We start from the raw sequence: 25,831 nt of genomic DNA, 5'->3' as shown, positions 1-25,831 counted from the left end.
AAGCTGATGCGCTTCCGTGGGCCTACGTTCTGTGCCATGTGACCTATTCTGTTCGCATCATTACGCCTCTGCCCGCGCACAGACCGGTACGATATCCTGCGAATGTCGGATCGAATGCGGGACGGCTTCACCAGTATTCATGAATTTATGAACGTGCTACGTTAGGGGCAAACGTACCCAGAGCACATCTTCGCGCTGTGGTACTGACAGGCTGACAGTATACTTTTTTGTTTTGTTTCGAGCGATAGCATTACCATACGTAAGGTGCTCTGGGGCTACCCGCCAACTACAGCGACGGAACAGCTCACATAAACAAAACAACAATGTTTATGCATATTGAATGAATATTGATTCATTCTTCCTCCAAGTGGTACAACCGAAACGTGAGATAGATCCAAACGTGAACGAATTTCCTTCTTCGCTCAAGTAAAAGCCACGATGGGGCGAGATGCATAGGTTAGAAGTTGTGCGAGTGTTTCAGACTGTAACACTTGTCCCGCTTGTGTGTTACGTTAGTGCAGATTGAGCAACCATCTTTACCGATTGGTGATGCGAAAAGAGATTGTGCGTGGAGACCATCGCCCAGCCAGCAATCGTGAGAGAATTTGCAGCAAAAATAAACAGGAAAAAACCGTTCCAGAGCCTTCATCATTCGTGCACTGTTCCGACGTTCTCTTGGCGAGTCAGGTGGCAATGGCTGGCGGTGGCATAACCTATATGCCGAGATGCCTATAATCGTTGCTCAGGACACAATGCACGAGTACAATGAAGGGCTAATAGCATCGCAAGGTAATGAAAATTGATGGAAAAAACATGTCCCACCCATTTGTTCCGCTTTATGTATCTCCCCAGGCACGCCACTGCGCGCCTCGGTCTACGAGGGGCTGTACGGGTGTGCATTGTTTGAGCAAACGCTATTGTGTATCCTTCAGTTGGCAACACAAAAGTGCGATTATTGTTCTGGGGAGAGAAAGAAACAAAGAATACCAAGTGCACCTATCTTCATTAGTCCGCTGTTTGTTTCAGACCGGGCCTGATTGTATACATGCACCATAAACCGGTGGGGCTGCAAGATGCTATCAATTTCATCGCCCGTTTCTGTGGCCGCAGGCAAAGTGTGGACGGACGGACAAAATAGACATCTGCGGATGAACCCACCCGCCCCCACAGCGAGCACCGCCAAAACACATCAACACAGCGGCCCCGCCACATCCGCCGGTGGTCTAATAAATGACCTAAATAGCTGGACCAGCTGACCTCATTTGCGACCTCGACGCGCAAAGGTCTCGCTGGACCGGACTGGAGCAGGATATTTGGCACTGAGCATCACGCCAGCGCGCTCTGCTCCCACTCTTGTCTCTTTCGTTGCTCGATTGGCCTTGCGATTAGATGAGGTGAACCAAAATGGGATGAGTGTGTGTGTGTGTGTGTTAGCAAGCAAGATGATCTAATTACTTGGTGTCGCGTCACACTACCCGATGCGGTGCGTACCGTTGTGCCCCTTTTTCAATCAATCAAAATGGTCCCATGCCTGCCTTTATGGCGTGCTATAATTTCCTTCCATTTCCTTGCTTGATTGTTTCCAGCATGACAATGGGTTTCCCCGCGGAAACTAGCGAAGAAATTGAATTGGGAAATTGCGTTCGCGTAACATATTGCATCACTTAGCTATTGCCGGCAATGGTGATAAATTGGAAGCTGACTCTCAATCAAATTATTCGTTTATATCGTGTTGTAAACCATGCGCAAGGAAGGACAATGTATAGGTCTTGAGGATAGGGAATTGGTTCGCTCATTGGTCTTTTCGCTGCGCAGAAACACCCACTGTACGGTGTGGTTACGGGTCATCGGGGCAAAAGCTTGATGGATTACCCGCTGCAGAAATCTCAACCGGCAGATGTTGAGAGCAGCTTGCTCGGTGCGCATAGTTTCCTAAACATTCTTACTGACGTAGAGTAAGATACAGTTATTAATAGTTAATACCTCCCGGAAACGCCTATAAATAATATCTGCCGCAAAGAACGAGTATTGGTGTACGGTGTTGGTAGAATCCTTCCAGTGATGTATTGTTGTGTCGGTCACCTACCTCGACGCAATCGCCTTTTTGATATGATACCCCGAATGTGTGTGTGCGTGTATGTTTGATTGTCTTACAGATATGTATTTTCGAATGTGTCCAAAATTGCTTTTCGTCGGAAAACCATTATGTCCAGCGTTTGATGCTGAATGAATGGTTGGATAGAATGAACGTGGCCCGCTTCCTCATACGTTATCTGCTTGAGTCTTTGTCGAATAAAATCAATCACACGTGGATGATTAAAAGTGTAGCTAATTTTCCATGAACTCCCATTATTGTTCCATTAGTAATACCTCTCCAGATTGCATTTCGATAGTAATTGCCGGATTGTCGTGGGCCGAGCAAGATAGCAGACAGCGACAGGCTAGTGAAGATTGATCCTTCTGCCTACAAACTGTTTTGCTTCCACGTGTACTTAATTAATGCTACTTACATGGGCTGTCTCTTATTCCGGAACGCAGTAATTTATTTAATTGGTGTATTTTTGGTTGGTGCATTTTTAAGAATTTGTTAACATTTACAAATTTTAAGCCCATATTTTAAAAGCATTTTTTAAGAATACACGAAAAAGTCCTTACACACCGTCAAATAGTTTGTTTTCCGCATGACTAATCCGTACCGTACCATCGTGCTGCTGATTGATTGATACAACCAATTCTACCTGTTGTAGACACGCAGCATAAAGCTTGGGGTGGAGCCACCGAAGGAATGCATCACCTTGGAAGGAATGGGATGAAACAAGATTGGCCAGGCAGCAAGATTGGGTGCCGTGTTTTTGTAACGGGATGTGCACGGCATGTACGTCACTGCCACATCCCGCCACAAACCAAGCGCTTTGATCCGGTGTAATTGACTTTGTATGAAATTTCTAGCCGAAAGCATTGAACTTCAAACATTCCATTGGTTTTCCATTTGTATCCAATTTTTCGATTTCTCCTATTTTGTTTCTTTCTTTTTTTTAAGTTTGTGGCGATAGAAAGGGCTGCCATCCCCCGGTCAGCGACTGTAGGGACGGGTCTCGGCCGCAGACAGGTTCGATATTCGATTCCGCGTATTTTAGCCGCCTGGAGACTCGTGTATTTGATAACAGCCCGCGCAAATATTGATGTTTGCCATAAAGTCAATTCCTATTTTTACCTTCGCTCCGATCGGGCTTCGCGGAAATTTTTAAACCAAAAAGGTACAGCATGCAATGTTGGAAATTGAATTCATGTGGTTTCAATAGATGTGTTTGTGCACGGCGTGTAGAGTGTTAAGCGCGTTTGAAACACTGCAAACGTAACCACGGTCATCACGAAATGTGTGTGACGTACACTGCTGATTAAAGGTACGGAAAAGCAGCAGCTACTGTGTGCTGTTACATAGCTTTCTGTGCATTCGTGTTGCTTTACTTACTCCCGGTGAAGCTTTGCTAAAGGTGAGAGCGAAGAGAAAGATTAACCTTCTCAAAAACACTCACCGGATGTAAATTCGCAACGAAGTGCAATCAAAACTCGTTTGCCAACTGTCGGACACTATCCCAAGCCGGTATTAGATGGGAATCACCATCATAACTCATGGCGTATTTCTTGGTACGAATATTCTCCCAGCGATGGAACGGTAAATGTCAATAATGGCGTCAGTTTCCCAGAAGTATCCCCTTCCAACTCTCCAACTCAACCTTCACAGCCCAACAAATGACTCGGCCTTTGGCCTTTCGTCACTTCTGGGATGCATTATGGGTGGCTTGATAAGGTTTCACGACTCTCGGTGGGCAGGTAAAGTATGCACAACTTGTAACCGTATCGGTTGAGTTACAGTGTAGTAGTAGTGCTGTGCGTGAGGAGGTGAGGAGATACCGGGCGAAATGTTCATAATATGATATTAGAAAGTTCTGCATTGGGTTTCTTGTTGTTGCTGTTGCCTCGTTTTCTTTGGTAATGTGAATTCATACGGCATTTCCCACCGTTGGCACCTTGTTGCAGAGACCCAAAACCCAAACCAAACACGGCCATGAATGTCACTCTTGCGTCATTCCCCGCGTGTTCCTCTCGTGTATGTGTATTTGGGCGATGGGCAAAACTTATCCTGCTCTCGGCAACACGGCAACCACTGATATCCGAAAGGTTGTAGTTTTTCGTGTATATTTTTATGATGCCATAATTGGAACGGTGTGCCACGATAAGGTATGGCGATGAGCCGTTGTTCGAGGTGTTTCTATCATGTGCACGGTCCCAAAATATGCTCCCATGGAATCGGCGTCACCAAAGGGATTGTCTAGGGCTGAGCGTGTATGTTTGAACCTAGTGTACCTGATTGTATTTTCACTCCGAACTTAACTTTACGGGTGGAAGGACGCGATGTAGAAAGCGGGTGGAAATTTATGTTTGGGACCGATAGGAAACCATTTCCAATTTGCACCGGTGGTTCATAGTGGCAAATGATTGTAGTGTGGTTTACTCTTTTGCTTTATTTTTTTATGTCGTTCTATAGAACTGGGGGTGAACAAGAATCTAATGCTGAAAAAGTCGTTTATACAAACATTCGGGTAAATCAATGTACCATAATGTAATCGTAACTGAATTGACATCTTGATTCGTAATGCCACGTGACATCTGTTGCAAATGGAATCGGGAATCGCTCTGTCACACGCTTAAATAGCTCATTGATAAACAATTCGATGTAAATCCCACTAGCAAACCATTCGTCAAACAACGCTCGACGCGCTTGTTTCCATCAACTCTTGTCTAAACAACCATTATCTGTTCTTGGGCCCGGTAGCTTGACTACAACTTCGGACAGTTCCTTTGTATGCTGATTGCTTGAAGCAATCGAGCTCACCATGGTGTAGAAATGATGACGGCACTATCGATCGGAAATTAGAGTGTTTGCTAAATTGAAATCCCTTCCCACAAAGCATCGTTACCGTGCCGTGCACATCACGGCTGTGCTGCTGACGACGCAACAGAGCATAAGTCTGATAGTAAAGTTTTATGCCTGAGCAGCGCACTGTGCTGCGGTGCCTGGTGGGAGCGATACAACCGGGCAGAGCTCAATCTTCTCGGCTGCGTTAGCTAAAGTTCAAACTGCACAACAACCACATTCGTGCATGCTTGATGTGTTGCAGGTCGCTTACCATCGCTTACACAGACGAAGTGCTGAATTCAATTTCTGCTCTATTTGTGAAACGGCACGGGAAACGATCGACCTATGTAAACGTTCTGACAAAATGGTTCTTATCGGCATATCGCTGTTACAAGTTTAGCGAAGCGATAACAAACATCAAGTTGAGTTGCAATCACCGATATATACATGTGTATGTGTGTGTATGTGCGTATGAGAGCATACGAGGTTAGCAATTTTGAATCGTTATTATATCAGTTGATTTATAGCTAAGTGAAGTTATTAACGTAACACAACGTCAGTAAACAATGAAAACCAGATTACGACGGAATATTTCATTTATGGGTTTCATGTTTTTTTACACAAAAAAAAAAGAAAGAAACAAGCCATAAACTAACGGATATCAATAAACTATAGAAAATACATTAGAGGGCAAGCATAGCTTGATTGGAAAGTTTATCAATAAAGCATTATAATAAATAATATAGTTGTGGAACATGTTTACCTCTTAGGAACGTTCAAATTTGATTCAGCTGGGAATATGTTTACCTCATGCTAACACAACAAGCAAGTCCGATGATTTCTCACTTTGTTATCCTCCTCCCTTCGAGTTCAACAAGTGAACACACACACATTTAATTTAGCTTCACGTGCAAAAGGTGTCGAATAAAGCATAGCTCAAACCACTTTCCAGCCAACGGTTGCATGGTATCATAAATCGATCAATTTTTATCGCCAAATTTGCCTTTTTCCGTGTCGCAGCCACGGGAAGAGGCGGATGAGCAAGATGAAAAATTGCTTGCAAACAGGAAATTAAATTTACACCGATATCGAACCGGGGCTTGAAGGGAAAGGAAGAAGCGATCCGTTCCTGATACGGAAGAAGATGGCGTCGGAACAGGATGCAACCGGAGTTTGAACGGATAAATCCGTAAAGAATGTTGTAGGTTTCTCAATTTGGCTTGATCGGAAAATGTTACGTACGAAAACGTGAAAAAACATTTGCAAGAGGAATACTTTAGGAATAGTAGAACTTTTAATATGACCCCAACAAACAGGCGCCTTTCTAAAGCTAACCACAAGGTCGCACTACTAATTTGTAACGATTTTCCCCGTGCAAAAGGTCCGAGTGATACAATGTATAGCTGAGATGGTGTACCCTTAGTTCGTAAAAAGCTTGCTTTAACTTTCCCGTACTATCAGAGGCTGCCGAAAAATGTGTGTTTATTTATGCATACTTTTTCGGAAACGAAAATGGGGCCTGTTCTCTTCATTGCTTGGGTGTGCATAGAGCCGCCGCTATAATGCGGAAAGAACCCATTTCCTTTGAAACTGAGCGAATCCTTTCGCTGGTTCGGCGAACCCCTTGGTTTGGTTGGCTAAAGTTGGGACAGCATTTAGTCGCTTTTTTACATTCACCTTACCAGAGACCAACATCAAACACAGCCCAAACTTCTGGTGCTGACTTTCGTGCTCCGATCGTGCTAGCGGCAGAGCGAAAACGAAAAACCTTCAGAACCATTGACACCGGCGGAGCACACTGATTAAAACGCAAATGCCCTCGGAGGGGCTCGACCACAGTTGTGTGGGAAGGAAAGTTTAGCTGCGTGCGTAAAGATTACACCGTGCGTTTGGTGCAAACTGTGTGTGTGGCTTGGCAGAACCGCAGCATTAGCCCGAAGCCGAAGACAAGCTACCAACTTTGCTTTTGGCTTTAGTCACTGGCTGTAATTGCCAGGCGTTGAAAGTAATTTCCATTTCAATCATTGCCTACCACACTGTGTTCCCTTCTTAATTTGGGGCTCTATTTCGTAAACATCGATGTCAAAACCTGTTATCAGTAATGCTGGCAGAGCACGAGTATTATTTATTTCCCCTTCTTGCTCATCGCTGCAAACGTGAGGGAAGGGATGATGGGAACGCGGGCGCAGACGTTGATGAATATTGTGTCATCGTAATTTTGGTAAATAACTCGTGCAATCACCCTACGCTTTTTGCTCTCTATACAAAGCGCACACACAAACACATACATTTTGCGCTTTGTGAAGAAAGCTTTTAAAATTATTAATTCAATTTCCAGCCCAGGCAACTGAGAAAGGTTTCCCAACAGTACGGTAACAGATAAAAGGTTCCCCTTGGCTCAACCGTCGATGATTAATAAACGAGAGTGGCGGAATAAATGAACGCTTTGATTTCGGCCCCCAAAAAGCAGGAGCAAGCTTTTGAAAGGTTTTCGTTTTGGTCGACGTCGCTCCAATGTCGGTTTAGAAATCGAATGAAAGATCTCTGCTGCTGCCTTCCGTCTAGTGTGTCTAGTTGGGGCTCTTTTCTCCACATCTTTAAGAGCTGCTTATAAATATTAGCGTATTAGCGTACCACGCTGATGAGGGGATTAATTCAAGGGCATTGAATCGTACCCGACCACTAGCAATGATTCAATTACCTAACCAGCCAGCTTACTGGAAACAATCTTTCATGTGAAGACAGCTAACTAATATGGCGAGATTGGCCGTTTCGTCATCGGAAAACCAAAGCTGCATGCAACGGCACAAATAACGCTTATGTTGAATATGTTACCTATAGCTGATGGTTTGGAATACGCAAGTTCACTTAATTTCGAAACGTTTCACCGTACTCTTTTAGCCCTTTGTGCTGCAGGGCACGTACAATAAATAGGGGCCAAAGTGTTTGCTTTAAATTAACTTCTATCGATGGGAAGGTAGCGGTTACGCCAAGAGATTCCACCAGTGCGTGACTATGCGATGGAGGAATGGAAAGAATAACAAAAAAGTGAGTAAAAATGCGGGAAATCAATAGGGTGATACCGCTCAGCAGCCCTGGTGACCGGCGTGCGGTTTTGCATTATGATTTGACAATTTAGCACAATCGATACTCTTGATAAACGATCTTAACGAGGGAAAAATGGTTGTCATAGGAAAAATATGTGTCCGTATTGTTCTCATCCCTCCTCATCATTCAGTTCACTACTAGCTCTCTCTCTCTCTCTCTCTCTCTCTCTCTCTCTGTCTCTCTCTCTCTCTGTCTATATATCTATCTGACACGAACGCACCGAGACGAAACATATTTATACCCGTATGTTGTTACGCCTGGTAACAATGTATTTATTTGAATTGCGTTTTAGACCTTCTTAGAACTGGCGCTCGCGTATTATAAATTTTCGCCGCACAGTTTAAAAATTAGTCTGTTTTCTCTCGTAGATAATTCGCAACTAACTGTCTCAATGGCACCTATTCTTCAACAGCTGATCAGTCTTGACCCCGTTTGACCCTGTTTTGTGACCGCTGCCGAACTTGTTTCTAATTGGCCCTATTTTTGGATCAGCTAGTTGTCTCGCCTAAAGGGTTATCTTTTCATCCTTTTCTGGTTTCCTAGCGCCATCTGGTGTTATTTGCTACATCTATTCGAGCTGTCTTTGACAGCTCGTTGTTTTGACTTTGTTTGGTGCATCTAATAAGCACGAGGATGATATCGTGCCAACACTCCACCCCGTAAATCCTTATAAAGGAAGGATTTTCTTAAAATCAGTACGATACATCCTACATCCTACTGTGAATATTAGCCTTAATAACTCGCGATAGTCTTCATTTATATCCGGCCAGCTCGCTATCATGATCATGTCATAGGAACTGTCTTGCGTGTATAGCCTACGTCCGCGCTGCAAGTGTTTTTTGTGCTTTATGAATTGCACACGGATACGACTTCGCCTACGTTTCCACACGATCAATCCTTCAATCAACTTTCTCTTATCTCCATACGGTGTTAGTTTTTTCCGTTTTCCTCTCCCGATTGTCTGTTGGATGCGAAACCACAGATACGCCCGGCCTGTACACCTGTCTCGCAACGCGCATGGTGTAGACATAACCCTACTTCTGTTTATGTCGGTGAGTGTATGTGTGTGTTCACTAACTTGCGCATTTTTTTCTTTTAGCTTCGTTGTGCACAGGAATTGTACGCTATTGGTGAAGCTCCATATAAGCTTCCTACGGAATGTGGCCACAGCAGAGTTGCCGGAACTGTAGACCGACCATTTCGACCGGCTTCTATCGGTTGCCGGAATACTGGATCTGCCTATCTCGGGTGGTGCTGCCAGATCGGTGCGTAGTGTTCCGGTCATCAACTTCGACTCCCCTTTCAGGAACGGCGGAATCGACAGTCCCTGAAAGTGAGCAAAAGTTTTTGTTAATGAGGCGAAGAAAAGTCCTTCAGGTGGCAAACTTAGCTTTATGTTGCTACGAGTGTTGGCAAACTCGCATTGCCTGTTGTCGCTTCCCGCCGCCCTCGCCGATCTAGTTTCCCTCATGCTCGAACCATCTCTCGTCACGCCAACCATCCAGCTCATCTCTGGTGGTACTGGCTTACCGGCTACACCAGCACGTTGCGCCAGTTCTAAAAAGGTCTAAAACGCAATTCAAATAAATACATTGTTACCAGGCGTAACAACATTTAAAAATTAGTGCGACATTCAACATTCGTTTAGATATTTTCTTCGAAATTAAAATCCGTACCAGTGTGCGTCGCGATGAGTACCGGGATTAATCGTGATGGCTGCGAGCGACATAATACCGTAAATATGGTGCCGTGCAATAAATGCTATGAGTGGTACAAATACGTGTGTGTCGGCATCACCGCGAGAGATGAATCCCATACAAGGAGGTGCGATTTGTGTGTGAAGAAGAGGGTAAAGTGCGAAGCGAAGGAGAAGAGGTGTCTAGTAACCCCAATGGAAGCCATCGCGAAGACGAGGAAGCCGGCTGAAAGCTGCGACGGCAAAAAAATAGCCAAAAGAGCAGCATATAGCGAGGGCGACGCCTCGGCGTATAAGAAGCTATCCACGGGGGAACAGGTACCCACATCGATCCCAGCTGCAAAAATGCCCCATACCACAAACGTATCAAAAAAGGCGACAATGCAAGCGGCACTGGCACGACTGATCGAAGTGCAGCGATTAGAAAAGGAGTTAGCTCTAAAAGAGTTCGATATCAAAATGGCCAGTCTGAATCTTAAACAGACAAAGATCCAGCTTCAGCTCGAAAAAGAGAGACGAGCGAATCGATCTGTGAACCATTCACGGATCACACAGCGGCAGCAGCTGCAGCAGCAGCCGCAACAACAGCTGCAGCAGCAGCCGCAGCAACAGCCGAAGCAGCAGCAGCAGCAGCAGCAGCAGCAGCAGCCGCAGCAACAGCCGCAGCAGCCGCAGCAACAGCCGCAGCAGCCGCAACAGCCGCAGCAGCAGCAGCAGCAGCAGCATCATCAGCATCAGCAACATCAACACCATTGTAAGATAGCAGTGAACGTTAGTGAAGCTGATGAGAAAGTGTGCATCGGAACGGTACCAGCAAATCCTGAGGCATTAGCAACCGTGGAACCGATAGTTTGTACCAGACAACATGCGTCGGCGCAGCCGGCCTTCCAACTACAAAACTGTTCTGTAGCCAAAGCACACGCGCAGCTAGACTGCGAATCGCGGGACAACGCGCTCCCTGGTGAGACGGTCCAATCTGGAGGAGCAGAACCGTTGACGATGTATGCGTTGAGATCCACGGTACTGAGGGTACCATTCCGCATGGTGTCTATCACAAATCATCGAGGACACCAAGGCATCGACACACAACGCACCCTGGACGAAAGGCCAGCGACAACGCTGGTGCCATCTGAACTGGCACAACGTGCTGGTGTAGCCGGTAAGCCAGTACCACCAGAGATGAGCTGGATGGTTGGCGTGACGAGAGATGGTTCGAGCATGAGGGAAACTAGATCGGCGAGGGCGGCGGGAAGCGACAACAGGCAATGCGAGTTTGCCAACACTCGTAGCAACATAAAGCTAAGTTTGCCACCTGAAGGACTTTTCTTCGCCTCATTAACAAAAACTTTTGCTCACTTTCAGGGACTGTCGATTCCGCCGTTCCTGAAAGGGGAGTCGAAGTTGATGACCGGAACACTACGCACCGATCTGGCAGCACCACCCGAGATAGGCAGATCCAGTATTCCGGCAACCGATAGAAGCCGGTCGAAATGGTCGGTCTACAGTTCCGGCAACTCTGCTGTGGCCACATTCCGTAGGAAGCTTATATGGAGCTTCACCAATAGCGTACAATTCCTGTGCACAACGAAGCTAAAAGAAAAAAATGCGCAAGTTAGTGAACACACACATACACTCACCGACATAAACAGAAGTAGGGTTATGTCTACACCATGCGCGTTGCGAGACAGGTGTACAGGCCGGGCGTATCTGTGGTTTCGCATCCAACAGACAATCGGGAGAGGAAAACGGAAAAAACTAACACCGTATGGAGATAAGAGAAAGTTGATTGAAGGATTGATCGTGTGGAAACGTAGGCGAAGTCGTATCCGTGTGCAATTCATAAAGCACAAAAAACACTTGCAGCGCGGACGTAGGCTATACACGCAAGACAGTTCCTATGACATGATCATGATAGCGAGCTGGCCGGATATAAATGAAGACTATCGCGAGTTATTAAGGCTAATATTCACAGTAGGATGTAGGATGTATCGTACTGATTTTAAGAAAATCCTTCCTTTATAAGGATTTACGGGGTGGAGTGTTGGCACGATATCATCCTCGTGCTTATTAGATGCACCAAACAAAGTCAAAACAACGAGCTGTCAAAGACAGCTCGAATAGATGTAGCAAATAACACCAGATGGCGCTAGGAAACCAGAAAAGGATGAAAAGATAACCCTTTAGGCGAGACAACTAGCTGATCCAAAAATAGGGCCAATTAGAAACAAGTTCGGCAGCGGTCACAAAACAGGGTCAAACGGGGTCAAGACTGATCAGCTGTTGAAGAATAGGTGCCATTGAGACAGTTAGTTGCGAATTATCTACGAGAGAAAACAGACTAATTTTTAAACTGTGCGGCGAAAATTTATAATACGCGAGCGCCAGTTCTAAGAAGGTCTAAAACGCAATTCAAATAAATACATTGTTACCAGGCGTAACAACACCGTACTTTGTAAATAACTTTCCTTTCAATCGATAAAACCTGCACCCTGCACCGTTCACAGATTGGAAAATCAACAGGCGATGTTTTCAAATTGTTGTGAGGCTTTCCAAGCTACCCATTTTAAGCTCTTATTTGCAGAACGGCCGAGAAAGACAGCAAGAGAGATAGCTACCTTCGGTAAATTGGTGCGTTCCCTGGGGATTATATTTTAAATACCTTTGCATCTGTATCGACGTTCGGTAAAACGTGAGCGTGTTCCAGGATGGTGCTATCGTTGGCGGGCGTTGGCGTAGTCCTAATGTGTTGCTGCAGCATTATAGGGCATTGCTCTCTGCACAAGAAACAGGCACAAGTGGAAGCTTCCGGACCGACTTCTACACGACCAAACGCTGTACGGTTGGGACATGACTCTCGGGGGAAATGTTCCATTCCAAGCATAAACTGGTGATGAAAAGTGGTTGACAGAAATTGGCTACGATTCTTACGTTCATGTGAAGTACGGAGGAGAGCATATGAGGCCGAAACAAACAGGAATCTTTGCGAAGGAACTGCAAAAAATACAGACCCAGATCGCAGCCGATGGTGACAAAACGGTGGCCATGTTAAGAGTTTTATCTAATGGTTTGTACTAGCTTAACGCTTCTCTGATTTTTACACAAGATATAAGCTTTGCGATTGTAAGCGATATCTGAGTTGTATTAGCTCCTATTTTCTCCCATTTTCTTGCCGATACAACGTCAACCGTATTAAAGAGCTCATAAAATGTGAAAGTGAAAGAAACACACGAGGAAAGTGTCTCAGAGGCTCAGATTTCAAATGAAAAGCTACATTGGTGTTTCTTGGTAGTTGCATTGGGATTAAAAGCCAAGTTTTACGTAGAACACGTGGGAAAATAATCCCAAAAGGCACGTTACTGTGAATAAGATAGTACGTACGTATATACGTTTGCTTCACAATGTGGTTTTGGTTTTGTTTGGAATTCCTTTGTAGAGGTGAGATTAATTACATTCAAGCCTAAAACATCGTTTTCATTTTTGTCAAATTTGATTAAGCTTTCATGGTGAAAATGTAAGGAACATATTTAGAAAGTGTCCTGCAACACAATAAAATCTACTTGTCGAAGGTTAGTACTACGAAAATGTGTGAAGCTATATTGTCTTTAAAGATCTTATATTCTTTAAAAACTAGCAAAAAATAGAAAAAAACACACTTTTTTGGCTACCCGTAGCGGAAAGAAGACTGAATTACGTTCGGAAGCTAACCGAATCGGATCCTTGTTGTGCATCATCCGGGTTCTCGAACGGCTAGGTTGTAACGTACCGGCTAATCTGAGTAATAAATATTTAACGAAGCGAATTGGAGTTCTGGGTAAATACATTAGCTTCGGCCAACAGTTTGGCGATGATTGAGTGGGGCGCCTCGCCCGTCATGGTTTTAGTGGCTAGGCCAGTGACCGTTTGCTCGCAGTGGCCCGTTCTGCCCTTTCTAGGTATTTCTTAATTTCGATCGCTTTTTCCACTCCGGCTCGGTTGGCACCATTTGGAAAGCGTCATTTCTTCATAGCTCTATTACACACCTGTACAGCCCATCGCGAATTAGGTATGGTGTGATGAGTTCGCTTAAAGGGATTTATGCAATCCTATTCAACGGTAGCCATTGGGGTTGGGCACATACGGTGGTTATGACGTCAAACAAATAATCCTCCCTTGCTCTCCTTTAGACCAGGCGCACCAGCTCACTGTAGTGCGTGTGTAGAAGATTGCTGAATATGAATGCGCTTACAGATACATATACACCCACTTACAGGGCGGAAGGGAAAGCATCGCATTCTCACCTGCAGCGTCCCAGCATAACGTTACATCCTTTTGAAGATTCTCCGCATTGGATGTGGGTGTGTGAAAAGTTGTAAGCCTCGGAGGAATTTTGGCATCCTGACTTTTTTAATTACAATAGCATAAGAGCGATGATTCTTGGGAATTGTTTGAACACAAGCATCCCTCAAAAAATGCCTTTGGCCAAGCAGGAAGCTCGCGAGAAAGCAGGCATAACAATGAAATATGTTGGTTGTGGAGATATTTGAACAAAATATTTTTAATATTGCTATTACAAAACGAGTGGAAGTAAATTAATTTATAAAGAAATGTAAGTAAAACAGAGAAAATTGATTTTTACCTTGATCAATCATCTGTAAAATAATCTCATTTGCATTACTTTACAAAACAAAATGGTGATGATTCCTTATTGTGCCTACATTCTTCTTCTTCTTGTTTGGCTCAACAACCGATGCCGGTCAAGGCCTGCCAACCCACTTGTGGGGTTGGCTTTCAGTGACTTATTGATTTCCCCCCATAGCAGGATAGTCAGTCCTACGTATGGCGGCACGGTCTATTTGGGGCTTGAACCCATGACGGTTCCCCATTGTGCCTACATTATACAACGAAATTAGTGTCTTACGATGCCCATTCTGAAGTGGAATTTTTTTTTTATTACAAGTTGATTGTATTCAGTTGCTTGTAATGTTAAAAACACACACAAACTTTCATATAACCACAAACACTCGCTAGAAGCTGTACGTGAGAATATAGTGATGTAGGTACCGAAATAGAAGTTTTCCCACCTGCGGCTTGGCAAGACGACAATCCGTTCCCTGACATGGCAGGTGACAGTCGGGCTCGGGCAGAAAACTAGGTCGTTTGCCGTTTTGCCCTGTTGAGCTTTGGAAAGGAACGGTATATCGAGCCTTGCCGAGAGGCTTGTTATTCAACGGCGCACCCGCGAGAAGTTGAAAAATTAAATAAAAGCATCGCCCGAACGTCCCTAAGCGTGGTCCATTGTTTGTAAAGGAGCGTTCGCGAAAGGCTACGCTTTCTGCTTTCCATGTTAAATTCCCGAAGCACTGTACTTGTTGGTGGTGTTTCTTTTAAATTTAGCTGATGCTACTTTCCAGAACGGGCGCACAGAGACAGACAGAAAGAAAGGACAAGCTGTTGGTATAAATAATCAACACTAAACGAAATGAAAAATGATTATTCGCGTAAAGCAAAATTAAACGACATTAGAGGCGGGCAGTTTGTGGAAACTGGGCAAAGCCGGAAACTGCCAGCAAAAAGGCAGCCAGCCGCCTGCGTGTGCTTTACAAAGTAGCAAACCCCTTTCCGTTGAACGTGTTACAGCACAAAAGTTTCTCCACTACAGCATCCTAACGGCAAACATCCGCTCGATACGACCGGAAGTTCCTGCCAAATCACTTGTACTAACGGATTTCGGTTCGTTGTAGGTCGCGTGCTAGAGTGCAGTGACGACCGAGCGAACTATTCGCATCAAATTAATTCCAAAGAACGATTGTAACTTTCTACCAGCGAACGGATTTTATGGGGCGTTTTGTTCAGCCGTTCTTGTGTGTTTGAGTTGTTTGAGAGTGTTGTTTTTTTTGTTTTGTTTTGCTGTGTTTTGCTTGTCTTCACCGCTAACCTTCACGGCAAAAGCTTGAGCTGGGAGCTTTTCAAGCACGAGCGCTAGCATTTTCAGCGTGAGAAGATTTCCTCGTCCCCAGAGGTGCTAGAGCGCGTATAAGCGGGAAAACATCACCCAACAGTGAGGTGGGATTTCCCTTGCTTTTTCTACTACCTCAGCAAAGCGCGCTCCGGTTCTGTACATCAGTCGTGAAAGTTGATGCCACCATTAGTGAAATTTAATATGGGGAGTCGAAAATTGAATTACACGCCATCGCCTTCTCGTAATGGTAGGTGAGAGACAGAGAGAGAGAGAGAGAGAGAGAGAGAGAGAGAGAGAGAGAGAGAGAGAGAGAGGGAGAGGGAGAGAAGAAAGTCATAGAAAGAATAAATTTAAGCAGAAGAAGAAGGAAAAAGAGACAGAGAGATTGATTCCAGTCCCGCACAGGATTGGCGAAGGCATCCAGCGTACCGTGCGCCTCCACTATTGCCTTTAATTCCCACAGAAACGTATCCACACCGTCCCAAAGGTGAGGTGAGGTAAGTCTTCGTTTACGCGTTTGCGATTTTGCGCCGCTTACTGTCGCCCGCTTCCAAACATCACGCACAGGCAATGGGAGACGATTCGGGGTTTACTACACCAGCAACGACCGCACGGTGTGTGTTTGATGCGCACCGTTCGCGTCCGTCCCAGACCCCACATCGCACTCAGAAGCTAGAATTCTTGGAAGTAACGGAATCCTCCGCCGTAACTAAACGAAAAACGCAATAAAAATGTCCTGCGTTGGGCGGCACCAGGGCTCTGGAATACGGGACCGACGAGTAGAGCAAGGTGGGAAGCGAGTGGGTACGTACCAAATATGAACGTTGGTAGTGAAGTACGGCACAGCACAGCGTTCGTATAATCACGATTTAGTTGCCCCACTGGAAAGCTGTATCGAACGGCGAACTAGGGTGACCCCATGGCGGTCGGTGATTGCGGCAAAAATTATTATTATTTTATTTATATAAATTGGTAATGAAGCAAACGCACACACACACACACACACACTCAAAAGCGCACGGAACATGGTATTGCTTTCAAACGGAGCATGTAGAAAGTTCCCACCTTGGAGAGGGAGAGAGAGAGAGAGAGCGGGCGAAGTGGATGAGCTTATTTTAACTCGTTATGCCACGAATTACGAAAATTTCAGACCGTTGAGCGTACCTGGGAAATGGATATATCAAACCATTCGTACATAAACGTCATTCGTTGTGTTTTGTCGTACGAGTCTGTATGTGTCTCTGTGTGTAAAAATAAGTAAAGTGAGAAAAAATTGAATATCACAGATTAATTCGTTTGCTGTCCGCGATAGAACCGTTGACTGGCATTTGCTTTGCAATGACGAATAATTTAATAACGAATAACGAATAATGCCATGGTCAACGAACCTTCGCGATGATGTTTAATTCACCGTGTTCCGTTGAAGGAGTAAATTGAATCAGATCAGATCAGATTTGAAGTGGTATTAATAACAATCTCTATGAAAGATGAATACAAAAGCCTGATCTCGAGAGTGTTTGTTGCAATTGATTGGACCCCAACAAACCCGTAATATTCAACAAGAGGATGTTGTTCAAACATTAACTTACACTTGTTTTCTTCTTTTTACACTTACACTTGTACAGTACGCAACATTAAAGCCTCAGTTAAAATAAATAATTATTATGCTTTTTTGGAGAAAATAAAGAAAAAAAAAAGCTGTCATACAGCTCTAATTTCCTTGAAGGTTTGCTAACTTATCAATCACACGACAGGGCAAAGAAAGCCAAAGTGTTGTCCAGTCCTCAATAATATAATCTGTACCATAACGTGAGAACGATTGTGGGAAACAGATGTGGACCAAAGGATTCATGGTATTCTGCAAACAGCCCCCACCGAGCACCAGGTGTTGATAACCATCCATAACAGCTAATAAAGACATTCCTTTACGGGATGGTAGTTCGGAAGCCATATGGTGTGTCGTTGGGTTAATTGGTAATATTATACGCAGCATTGGCGATAGGCTGGTAAATGCCTGGACATATGCGGGTACGCTATTCCTATATCTTTTGATGCACGACGTTAAAGACGTACGCCAATGCAAACTGTGCCACTTAAGATTCTACTATTGCGGGGGTATTGTGGAGTAGTTTTCCCGTGCTTGAGCGGCCCTCACCCTCTCAAGACACTCGCTCTACGCTCGCTGAACAGTGCTTGACTTTGAGTGGTTGTGATCGCGACCCACCGCCATCACCACCATCCACTGCTGTTGTGTGCTGAAAGCTCTTTCCCCATGCACATCCTCCGCTAATCCTAAAAAGTGTTTGTTTTGAAGTACACGGCGCTCAAGGATACACGGTGGCTAATAAACGTGCTAATGGACCCGATTTGCCGTGGAAAATCGCGTAAAAAAGCACATATTTACATAATGAACGGCTAGCCGCGTAGCCGCCGGGTCGCGGTTCCCATTCGTCTCGACAAGTTTGTGGGTGCACCACCCGAGCTGGGCAAGGGAAGCATCTTTTACCAAGCCGGATCATTAAAACGGTGCCTTCTCCGCGCGGCTGCTTTATGATACCCGCCGGCGGTTTGCTTTATATGTACCATTTCCCAATTTTCGGCCGTCAAACCAGCATCCCCCGGCGCTCAACGGTACCGGCACCGGGATCGTTGATCTTTATTTACTGACATTTTCTGTTGAGAATGACCTTCATGGGATGGGTAGCAGTGGGCTCCAGCTAGCGACAGGGAGTAAATAACGCACCGACCAGCCAAGAGATTATTCATTCAAAAGGCAATCGGATAAGAATTGCTAATTAAAACTTTTCTCTCGCTCTTGCTTTCGAGCCGGGCGCTGGGTGCCTTCTCACTCGTTGCGAAGCGGGAGTGCTTATCTATCGCCCCTGGATCTGTGAAGTGTCCTATGTCCGAACGGCATCCACACCCGGTGCCTACGGAACCAATATTGAAAGAAGGAACTTTTGGCAGATAACAAACTTAAGACCTCCGCCGTGCACGGAGCTTGAACGGGACACCTCCCGGGCACTTACGGGAATCCTTACGCAAACCACTTCAGCTAAGGCAGTGCGGTAACTTCCACACTGGCGCCACAAACCATCGAGCACAGCGGAATCGCGTTGTTGTGGATTTGGAATAAGTGGCGAGTTGTGCGTAAATTGTATACTCTCTCTCTCTCTCTCTCTCTCTCTTTCTCTCTCTCTCTCTCTTTCTCTTTCTATCTACTTATCTCTCTGTCTGCCTCTCTCTTTTCTTTCATCCCTGCATACACCACTGATCCCAAATCACTCGATTATACGGCTCAAAGTGAACTTTATTCTTTACGAGCGCGTTCGCGCAAATCTAATTAACAAACCGTAAATTGACATTTTATGTGTTTTTCGCCGGTCCTGAAGGAAGGTTTATTTAGCGTAATTTACGACTGTTGGTATCGAGCACTTTCCCCGCCGTGCCATCGAATGATCTGCTCAAAGCTTTAGCTCAAACAGGAAAACAAACGGATACGACCGAGCTTCGTCAGTCCAAAATTAAAACGTTGATTTTTAAGGGCTAGCCATCAAACGTTCGGTCTGGGTGAGAGGGGGATGATAATAGAATCACCATCAAAACAGGACGGACCACCTAAACCTCACCCCTAACACTCTCTTTCTCCTGCTCATACATAACCTAATGAATCTACTGCTTCAAAAATCGGGCGCACAAACTGAATGCTAATTGACGGTACAATTTGTTCCGGAAAACTTTGTCCTCAAGTTGGGTTTGACGTGTTTTTTGTTTCCTTTTCTCCATTCCCTATTTTCAGAGTGATCTTTTCGATGAAATCGACCTCTCCAACCTGTGCTTCGCCGAGTGCAGTACGAAGAATGCTAACCATAGCTTCCAGGTAAGTTTGTCACGCAATGGAAGAAACACTGTTCCGTATCGATTTCTTCGGTGTAATTTAAACTGGCATTTTTTTTCTTCGTTTGATTTCACGACTTTGGGGTTTCTGAGTAAAAACACAGCAAAGCTATGAACGGCGTAAAACATATAATCAATTAGTAACATATAATCAATGTTCGCGGACGTGTTTCTCGTGGCTGCTTTTGTACCGGCAGTGGCCATAACAAAAAGATATTAAAACATCCATTACACAGTTCATTAAATTGTTCGGCCAAAATCTCCACTGTTTATGGGAGATGTGGTCCACTTTTTTGATGTTGGATCTGCTAACTAATGATCAAAGTGTAATAACGCAAAAGGAAAAGGTTCAGCTTTGCTGCCAGTGCCGTTGAGTGTCCGTTTTTTTCCTCCTCTGCTGCCTAAGCACAGCATGTAAATTCTTGACACTGCCAAAAACCAAACCAAAGAAGAATGATTTCCCCGGAATGGTTTAAACGTCGCTCATGGAAGCAGGCGTCTCGACCGGAACATTTGCAGCGTCGACATCAAAGTTGGAAAAGCAATAAAAAAAGCACTGCACTTGTCCCGGATCTTGACATTGTCGCTCGTCTAGCATCTTTCTGAAGAGTTCATTACGAACCATCAAATGCTGCTTGATGTCGCCATCATCCCGCTCTCGCAGCGCTGTCGCGTTTCGTCGGCGCGCTGTCGGCGAGCCGAGGAAAACGCAAAGGACAAGCAAATGCTCTTCACCATCATCCCCATAATGCGTGCGTTTTGTTTCGGATGTTCGGTTGTCGGGGTGGATACACAACGGGTCCCAAAAAAGATTGCTTGCAGTGCAGTAGGAGCAGACAAAGCATTCACGAGATTTTATTATTCGTCTTTTGCTCCTTACATCGGTTTGTTTCATCCTAACACATACGCTCGAGGTTTCGAGCTTCACGGTGTCTTTCCGAGTCGTGCTGTTAGTACGCACCATTAGCACCGTTGAGCACCTTGGGGAAGAGCATAAAGTCGTCAGCGTAAACCCTTTATTGCACCCAAACCTTCGCGCGGGGGCTTTCGGTTTTCCTGCGAGTCTCGGACAGACTCGGTGTATTTCGGTTGCCAATGTGACGATAAACCATGGCATGGATTAACGACACGCACACATACACACACATACCTATTGGTAATACATTTCCGATACAGTGCTCGAGCGTGGTGTTAACAATGTGCTTTTATGACCCGTTTAATGCGGCTAGAGTGGCTAGATGGTTCGAACATTATGGAGCGGAAGTGTGTATAGTTGTGGAAAGTTTACTTACTTATTAGGTGATACATCCAGTTCGCCACTTTTTGACTTTGACCGTAGTGACTGAAACGGTTCCATAGCGTAATCGTCTGGCATGGCGCATTACTGTTAAATGCCTCACATGGGACCTTTTACGTCACAAATTGTTACAGGATTTTAACAGCGTTCGTGTGGCAAGAGGGCCGATTAGGAGATCTGAAAAACTTTTATCCGAGCCTGACGTATTCTAAATTGCAGTCTCCTATTTGTAGATGAGCTGTACGCCACTTGTATATCACATTGTACAGTTTAATCTGTTGTTAGCTTCTGTTTGGTATATTATTTTGATGGGACTATGAGCCGTACGACAACCGCATGCGAATGAAGGATTAATTATGATTGTTTAGCTTCGGAACGTTTTATGAACGAAAACGACTTGTTCCATGTGAGAAATGCTCTCAAGACGATTATTTCCTGCTAATTTATCTGTGTTGAGCATGGCAGGAAATGTGAAAGACCATAACGCGTCACAAGGTTAAAGTTAATCAAGCCAGTGAGGAATGAGTTCTAGTTAAATCCATCCGATTTGATTGGAGCATATTTGCATGCTACACCGGTAAGCCATTTTTATTTGCCGTATTTATTTAACTGGCATCCTTTGTCCCTGAAATCAACGCTACGATGCCACTGTCACGAACGTGAAACAGCACTTACACTCGACACTGGCAGGCATCATATGTACAACCATTGGCGCACAATGCTGCTTCGCACCTAGCACCAGCTAGCTGCAGTTCATTGAAACAAACATCACACGTCGGTTGTACCGCCATTCCTTCTTGTCAGTATCCCATTGCTTTCGCTACAACAAAACCCTCCGCAAAGCTACTTTTCGAAACGCTACATAAAACGCCATAAAATGGCAATGCCAGACCACACGGGAGCTCGTTTCTATCTGTCATCTAGACAGCGAATTTACGCGCTTGCTGGCACCGGAGTCGAAACGCAAATAGTACAAAACAGGCCGGTGCCGGTGGGAAAAGAGCAAACGGCAGGCACGGTAGACCTTTACCATACCATTGAAAGCACATCATGAATAGAAGCGGAAACACGGCGAAAAACAAATATGGCAAACCTGACCGGAGCTCCTGCTTATCATGATGGGCCTCGGTCGTACCTTCGGTCGGATTGTTGTCCGCATCGCGCGGTCGCGCACCGGAAAGAACAGGGTGCCGTTGGACGGCGAAGCCGAGATTAAACATTCTACACGGCACAGATCCACACCGTTGTGGTCTAGTTAGCTCGAGGATGGAAGCGGGAGCTGTTGTTTGTAATTTACCGCCCCTATTTCCATGCGATTTTTTTGTGCACGCGTTCTGAACGGGCTAGGAAGGATGAAAAAAAAAACCATCTAGCGGGCGTATGTGTGTTTGTGCCTGCTTTGATATTGCCTCATGCCTTATGTTCGGTACAAACAGCCTCGTGGCTCGTAACTGGTTTCGTGCGGAAAATAGGGAAAATTTGCCCTACCGAAGATAACACAACCCAGCCGAAAGACGGTTTACACAAGAGCTCGAACGGCGAAAAACAAATTTTAATTTGTAACCACACGCATCGGTGCGTTTGCATTTGTCGTATCCGCCCGAGCGCACGTGAACGTTTAAGGGTTTCTTGTCAATTTTCGATGGTTTGGAGGTCCCTTCCGGAGGTCCTTTCCTCCCCTCCTAACCAGGACCGGTAACAGGCGGCATCAGTGTGACACAGGTACGTGCACTCTCGCTAGGATAGAGTGTGGTGGAGATAGGAAAAAAACAAAGCTAAACAACAACAAAAAATGTGAAACCCGCCACATCTTAGTACACAAAAAGGTCGGTATTAAAACAAACCTTCCTAAAGGCTCTGTTTGCACAACAAAGCTTTCGCTACGAACTGTGCTTTGCCCCCACACACACGCACACACACACAAACGAGACAGTAAAGTGAAGAGTGACGGGTAGAGCGTGAGATGCGTTACAAAAAGAAAGCCTCAAATGATGCTCCAGCGAGCAGAAGCAAAAGGTAAAGAAACCCCTGCACTGCAGCATTGTACCTGTCTCCGGTGGAAAGCTCCGGCTGCGGAAAGCCCGAAGAACCACTACGGACGATGCTATTTACATACGGTGGCAGCTTCTGAGACGGGTGGTTGCGGTGGAGCACAGGGGAATGGTTTGCTTTTCGACTGGTGGACTATGCTGGCATTATAAATGGTGTAGAAACCACAGCACAGTGTTCCATTATACCTTTTGTTTGTTCGGTTGTAGCACGAGGTTGGAAAGGATTTTTGTCTATCTGTTTTTTTCTTCTCTTTCCTTTTTATCGGGTCGTCCATTTACGCTTTTCCACTCGCTCACACTTGATTTCGGAGGATGGCAGCGAAAAAGGGGAACGAGATAAAGCACTAACACACACGTACAACATGCGGCGTGTGATCTGATGAAGATGAGCTCGAGCCTTTACTAATTGGAAATTGGTCCTGTGCTATTGTGAAGGGTGTAGAGTATTGGTAAGGGCAGGTCCTTGCGTGATATTTCATCACTCACAATGGAGCGACATTCGAGCTCCGGTGCGTGATGTGACGTTGGTGTTTGTCTGGCGCATTGGATCCAATCCAACGAGCCCCTACAGTTCCTGCCATCCATGACCTGGGCCCCTCATTAATTGTTCGGTGCTAGATTCACTAAACGTTCGTAGTACGGACGGAAAGAAACTACTATTCACTCTCCGCTTGGTGTGTGTGTGCGTGTTACAGTTCAGATAGTGACCCGGTGTAGTATTCCACAAGTGCCAGGCACACGCACGCCGGGCGCCCAAATTTGTCCTAATGAACAGTGATCCCGTTACCGTTGCTCTGCCGGCATTACCGCCTTGCCAGGGGTTTGGATTCTTCGTACCGTACCGTTCGGTTCGGTGTAAGTGGTTGCTGATGTTACCGTTGAATGGAATGGCATGTCAGCTTCACTACGCAGCTACACGTTACGATAATCGATGTAATGACGCTTGACGATGATTGTGCCCGGAAAGGGGGTTTCTTTTGTAGCGCGTGTGCCATGGCGAGCGGGAAATGCGTGCCGAGTAAGAGGGCCGAGCGGTAACCTAACTGCTACCCCACTGTGCACCAATTAGGCATGGGAGACAACCTTTCGATCGGATATCGATGAACTGGAAATTAATTGTCATGGAGCAGTTTAGTTAAACAACGCACCGACTTCATAGCACAGCAGGGCTACTGGGACTGTTTTGGGACACTTGATCAAGGATTTTGGATTTTCACTGGTTCTTAATTATATTTAAAATGATTTTATAATTCATTGCTATCGCATTGCATCCGTCATTCGGAGTGCCTGCAAAAGCGTGTGTAAAACAGAACTTCCTGGGAAACCCTGCATTGCACTTTCTAATCGAATTGTCTAACCGCAGAAGCTAATGAATGGGCTCAGTTAGCCATTCGGGTTCAGTCAGTCAGCCAGTTGTACGCTTTTGCGATTGTATCACTATTAACCATCCCAGTGTTGCTTATCCCCCTTTTTTGCAGCTAATTACACCGACCCGTTCGCTAGTGCTGTGTGCTGAATCACGCCGAGAGATGGAAGACTGGCTGCAGGCACTGAAAGCCGCTTCGGCGCGGGAATTTTTCGAGCCGGGACCACCAGATCAGCACGATTTCCTCTCCGGGCATCATCACTGGTACGTTGTGCATCTCCCTTCCCTTCTCCGTCCTAGCTCTCCGTAGAAATGTAACGATTCTTTTTGCGACATCATCAACATCTCCCATCCCAAAAGGTACGCCACATCCCACGCCCGCCCGACGTACTGCAACGTGTGCCGGGAGGCACTGTCCGGCGTCACCTCCCACGGGCTGTCCTGCGAGGTGTGCAAATGCAAGGTGCACAAGCGCTGCGCCGCCAAAGCAATATCCAACTGCAAATGGACAACGCTCGCCAGCGTCGGCAAGGACATCATCGAGGACAGCGATGGGGTAAGTAAGATGGGATGGTTCCGGGCAAGCCGACGTTATCTCCTGCGAATGCTAATTGTGCGCCCTACTGCCTTTCCCACCTTCCGCACAGAACATCGTGATGCCGCACCAGTGGATGGAGGGCAATCTGCCCGTCTCGTCCAAGTGTCTGGTGTGCGACAAGACGTGCGGGTCGGTCATGCGGCTGCAGGACTGGCGCTGCCTCTGGTGCCGCTCGACGGTGCATACGGCCTGCCGGCCCCAGTCACCGAACTCGTGCCCGCTCGGGCCGGCCCGCGTCTCCATGGTGCCGCCGACATCGCTCCACTCGATCGGGCTGGACGAGGCGTGGGACGTTTGCAAGCCGCACGGCAGCTTCTCGCCCCTGCTCGTGTTCGTCAACTCAAAGTCGGGCGACAATCAGGGCGTAAAGTTTCTGCGCCGCTTCAAGCAACTTCTCAACCCGGCCCAGGTGTTTGATCTCATCTCGAGCGGTCCGGGCCTCGGGCTGCGCCTGTTTCGCCATTTCGATCCGTTCCGCATACTGATCTGCTCCGGTGATGGGTCGGTCGGCTGGGTGCTCAGCGAGATCGACCATCTAAACATGCAAGTAAGTGTACCGGTCGTTTCCTAATCCCCCCCCCCCCTCCCGCCCCGGAAGGGACCGTCCAAGGCCTCTTCCGGTGTCTGCCGGAGCAAACTGTGTGTCAATCCGATTGCGTCGTCCACCATGGGTAAAATGATTGGGGAAGGAAAAAAAGCACATCTCATTAGTAACCGTCCGGCAAATGGTGTATATGCTAATAAGGTGGTTGTCCATGATGTTTTACTGCTCCAAATGGCCGGTGCCGGAATCGGGGAGGTTTGGTCTGGCTCGGGACTTTCGATACTTTACAGCTTCTGGCAATTGTGCTGCTTCATCTTCATCACTGCCCATGCCCACCAGGGTCTTACCCACCAGTGGAGCCGTTGAGGTTGTACCCAAGGACACGGACTCATTCCGACCGTGACCACATGGGGCG

At 46.0% G+C, this 25,831-nt stretch overlaps 1 protein-coding gene across 7 annotated transcripts in view; it reads left to right on the top strand.

Moving 5' to 3' along the window:
* LOC121601340 (diacylglycerol kinase eta) overlaps nucleotides 1–25,831 on the top strand; it is a 50,544-nt gene that overhangs the window by 16,068 nt on the left and 8,645 nt on the right. For all 7 annotated transcript variants that reach the window (XM_041930187.1, XM_041930181.1, XM_041930178.1 and 4 more), the window contains 4 exons: nucleotides 19,463–19,543; nucleotides 24,387–24,538; nucleotides 24,635–24,830; nucleotides 24,922–25,419. In XM_041930187.1, the coding sequence (XP_041786121.1) occupies nucleotides 19,463–19,543; nucleotides 24,387–24,538; nucleotides 24,635–24,830; nucleotides 24,922–25,419 (927 nt within the window). The remainder of the gene's footprint in view (nucleotides 1–19,462; nucleotides 19,544–24,386; nucleotides 24,539–24,634; nucleotides 24,831–24,921; nucleotides 25,420–25,831) is intronic.

This window comes from Anopheles merus, chromosome 2R, assembly GCF_017562075.2.
Source record: "Anopheles merus strain MAF chromosome 2R, AmerM5.1, whole genome shotgun sequence".
In the NCBI taxonomy this organism is placed as follows: domain Eukaryota; kingdom Metazoa; phylum Arthropoda; class Insecta; order Diptera; family Culicidae; genus Anopheles; species Anopheles merus.
The sequence above is the reverse complement of the archived record's forward strand: the minus strand, read 5'-3'. Positions and strand labels throughout refer to the sequence as shown.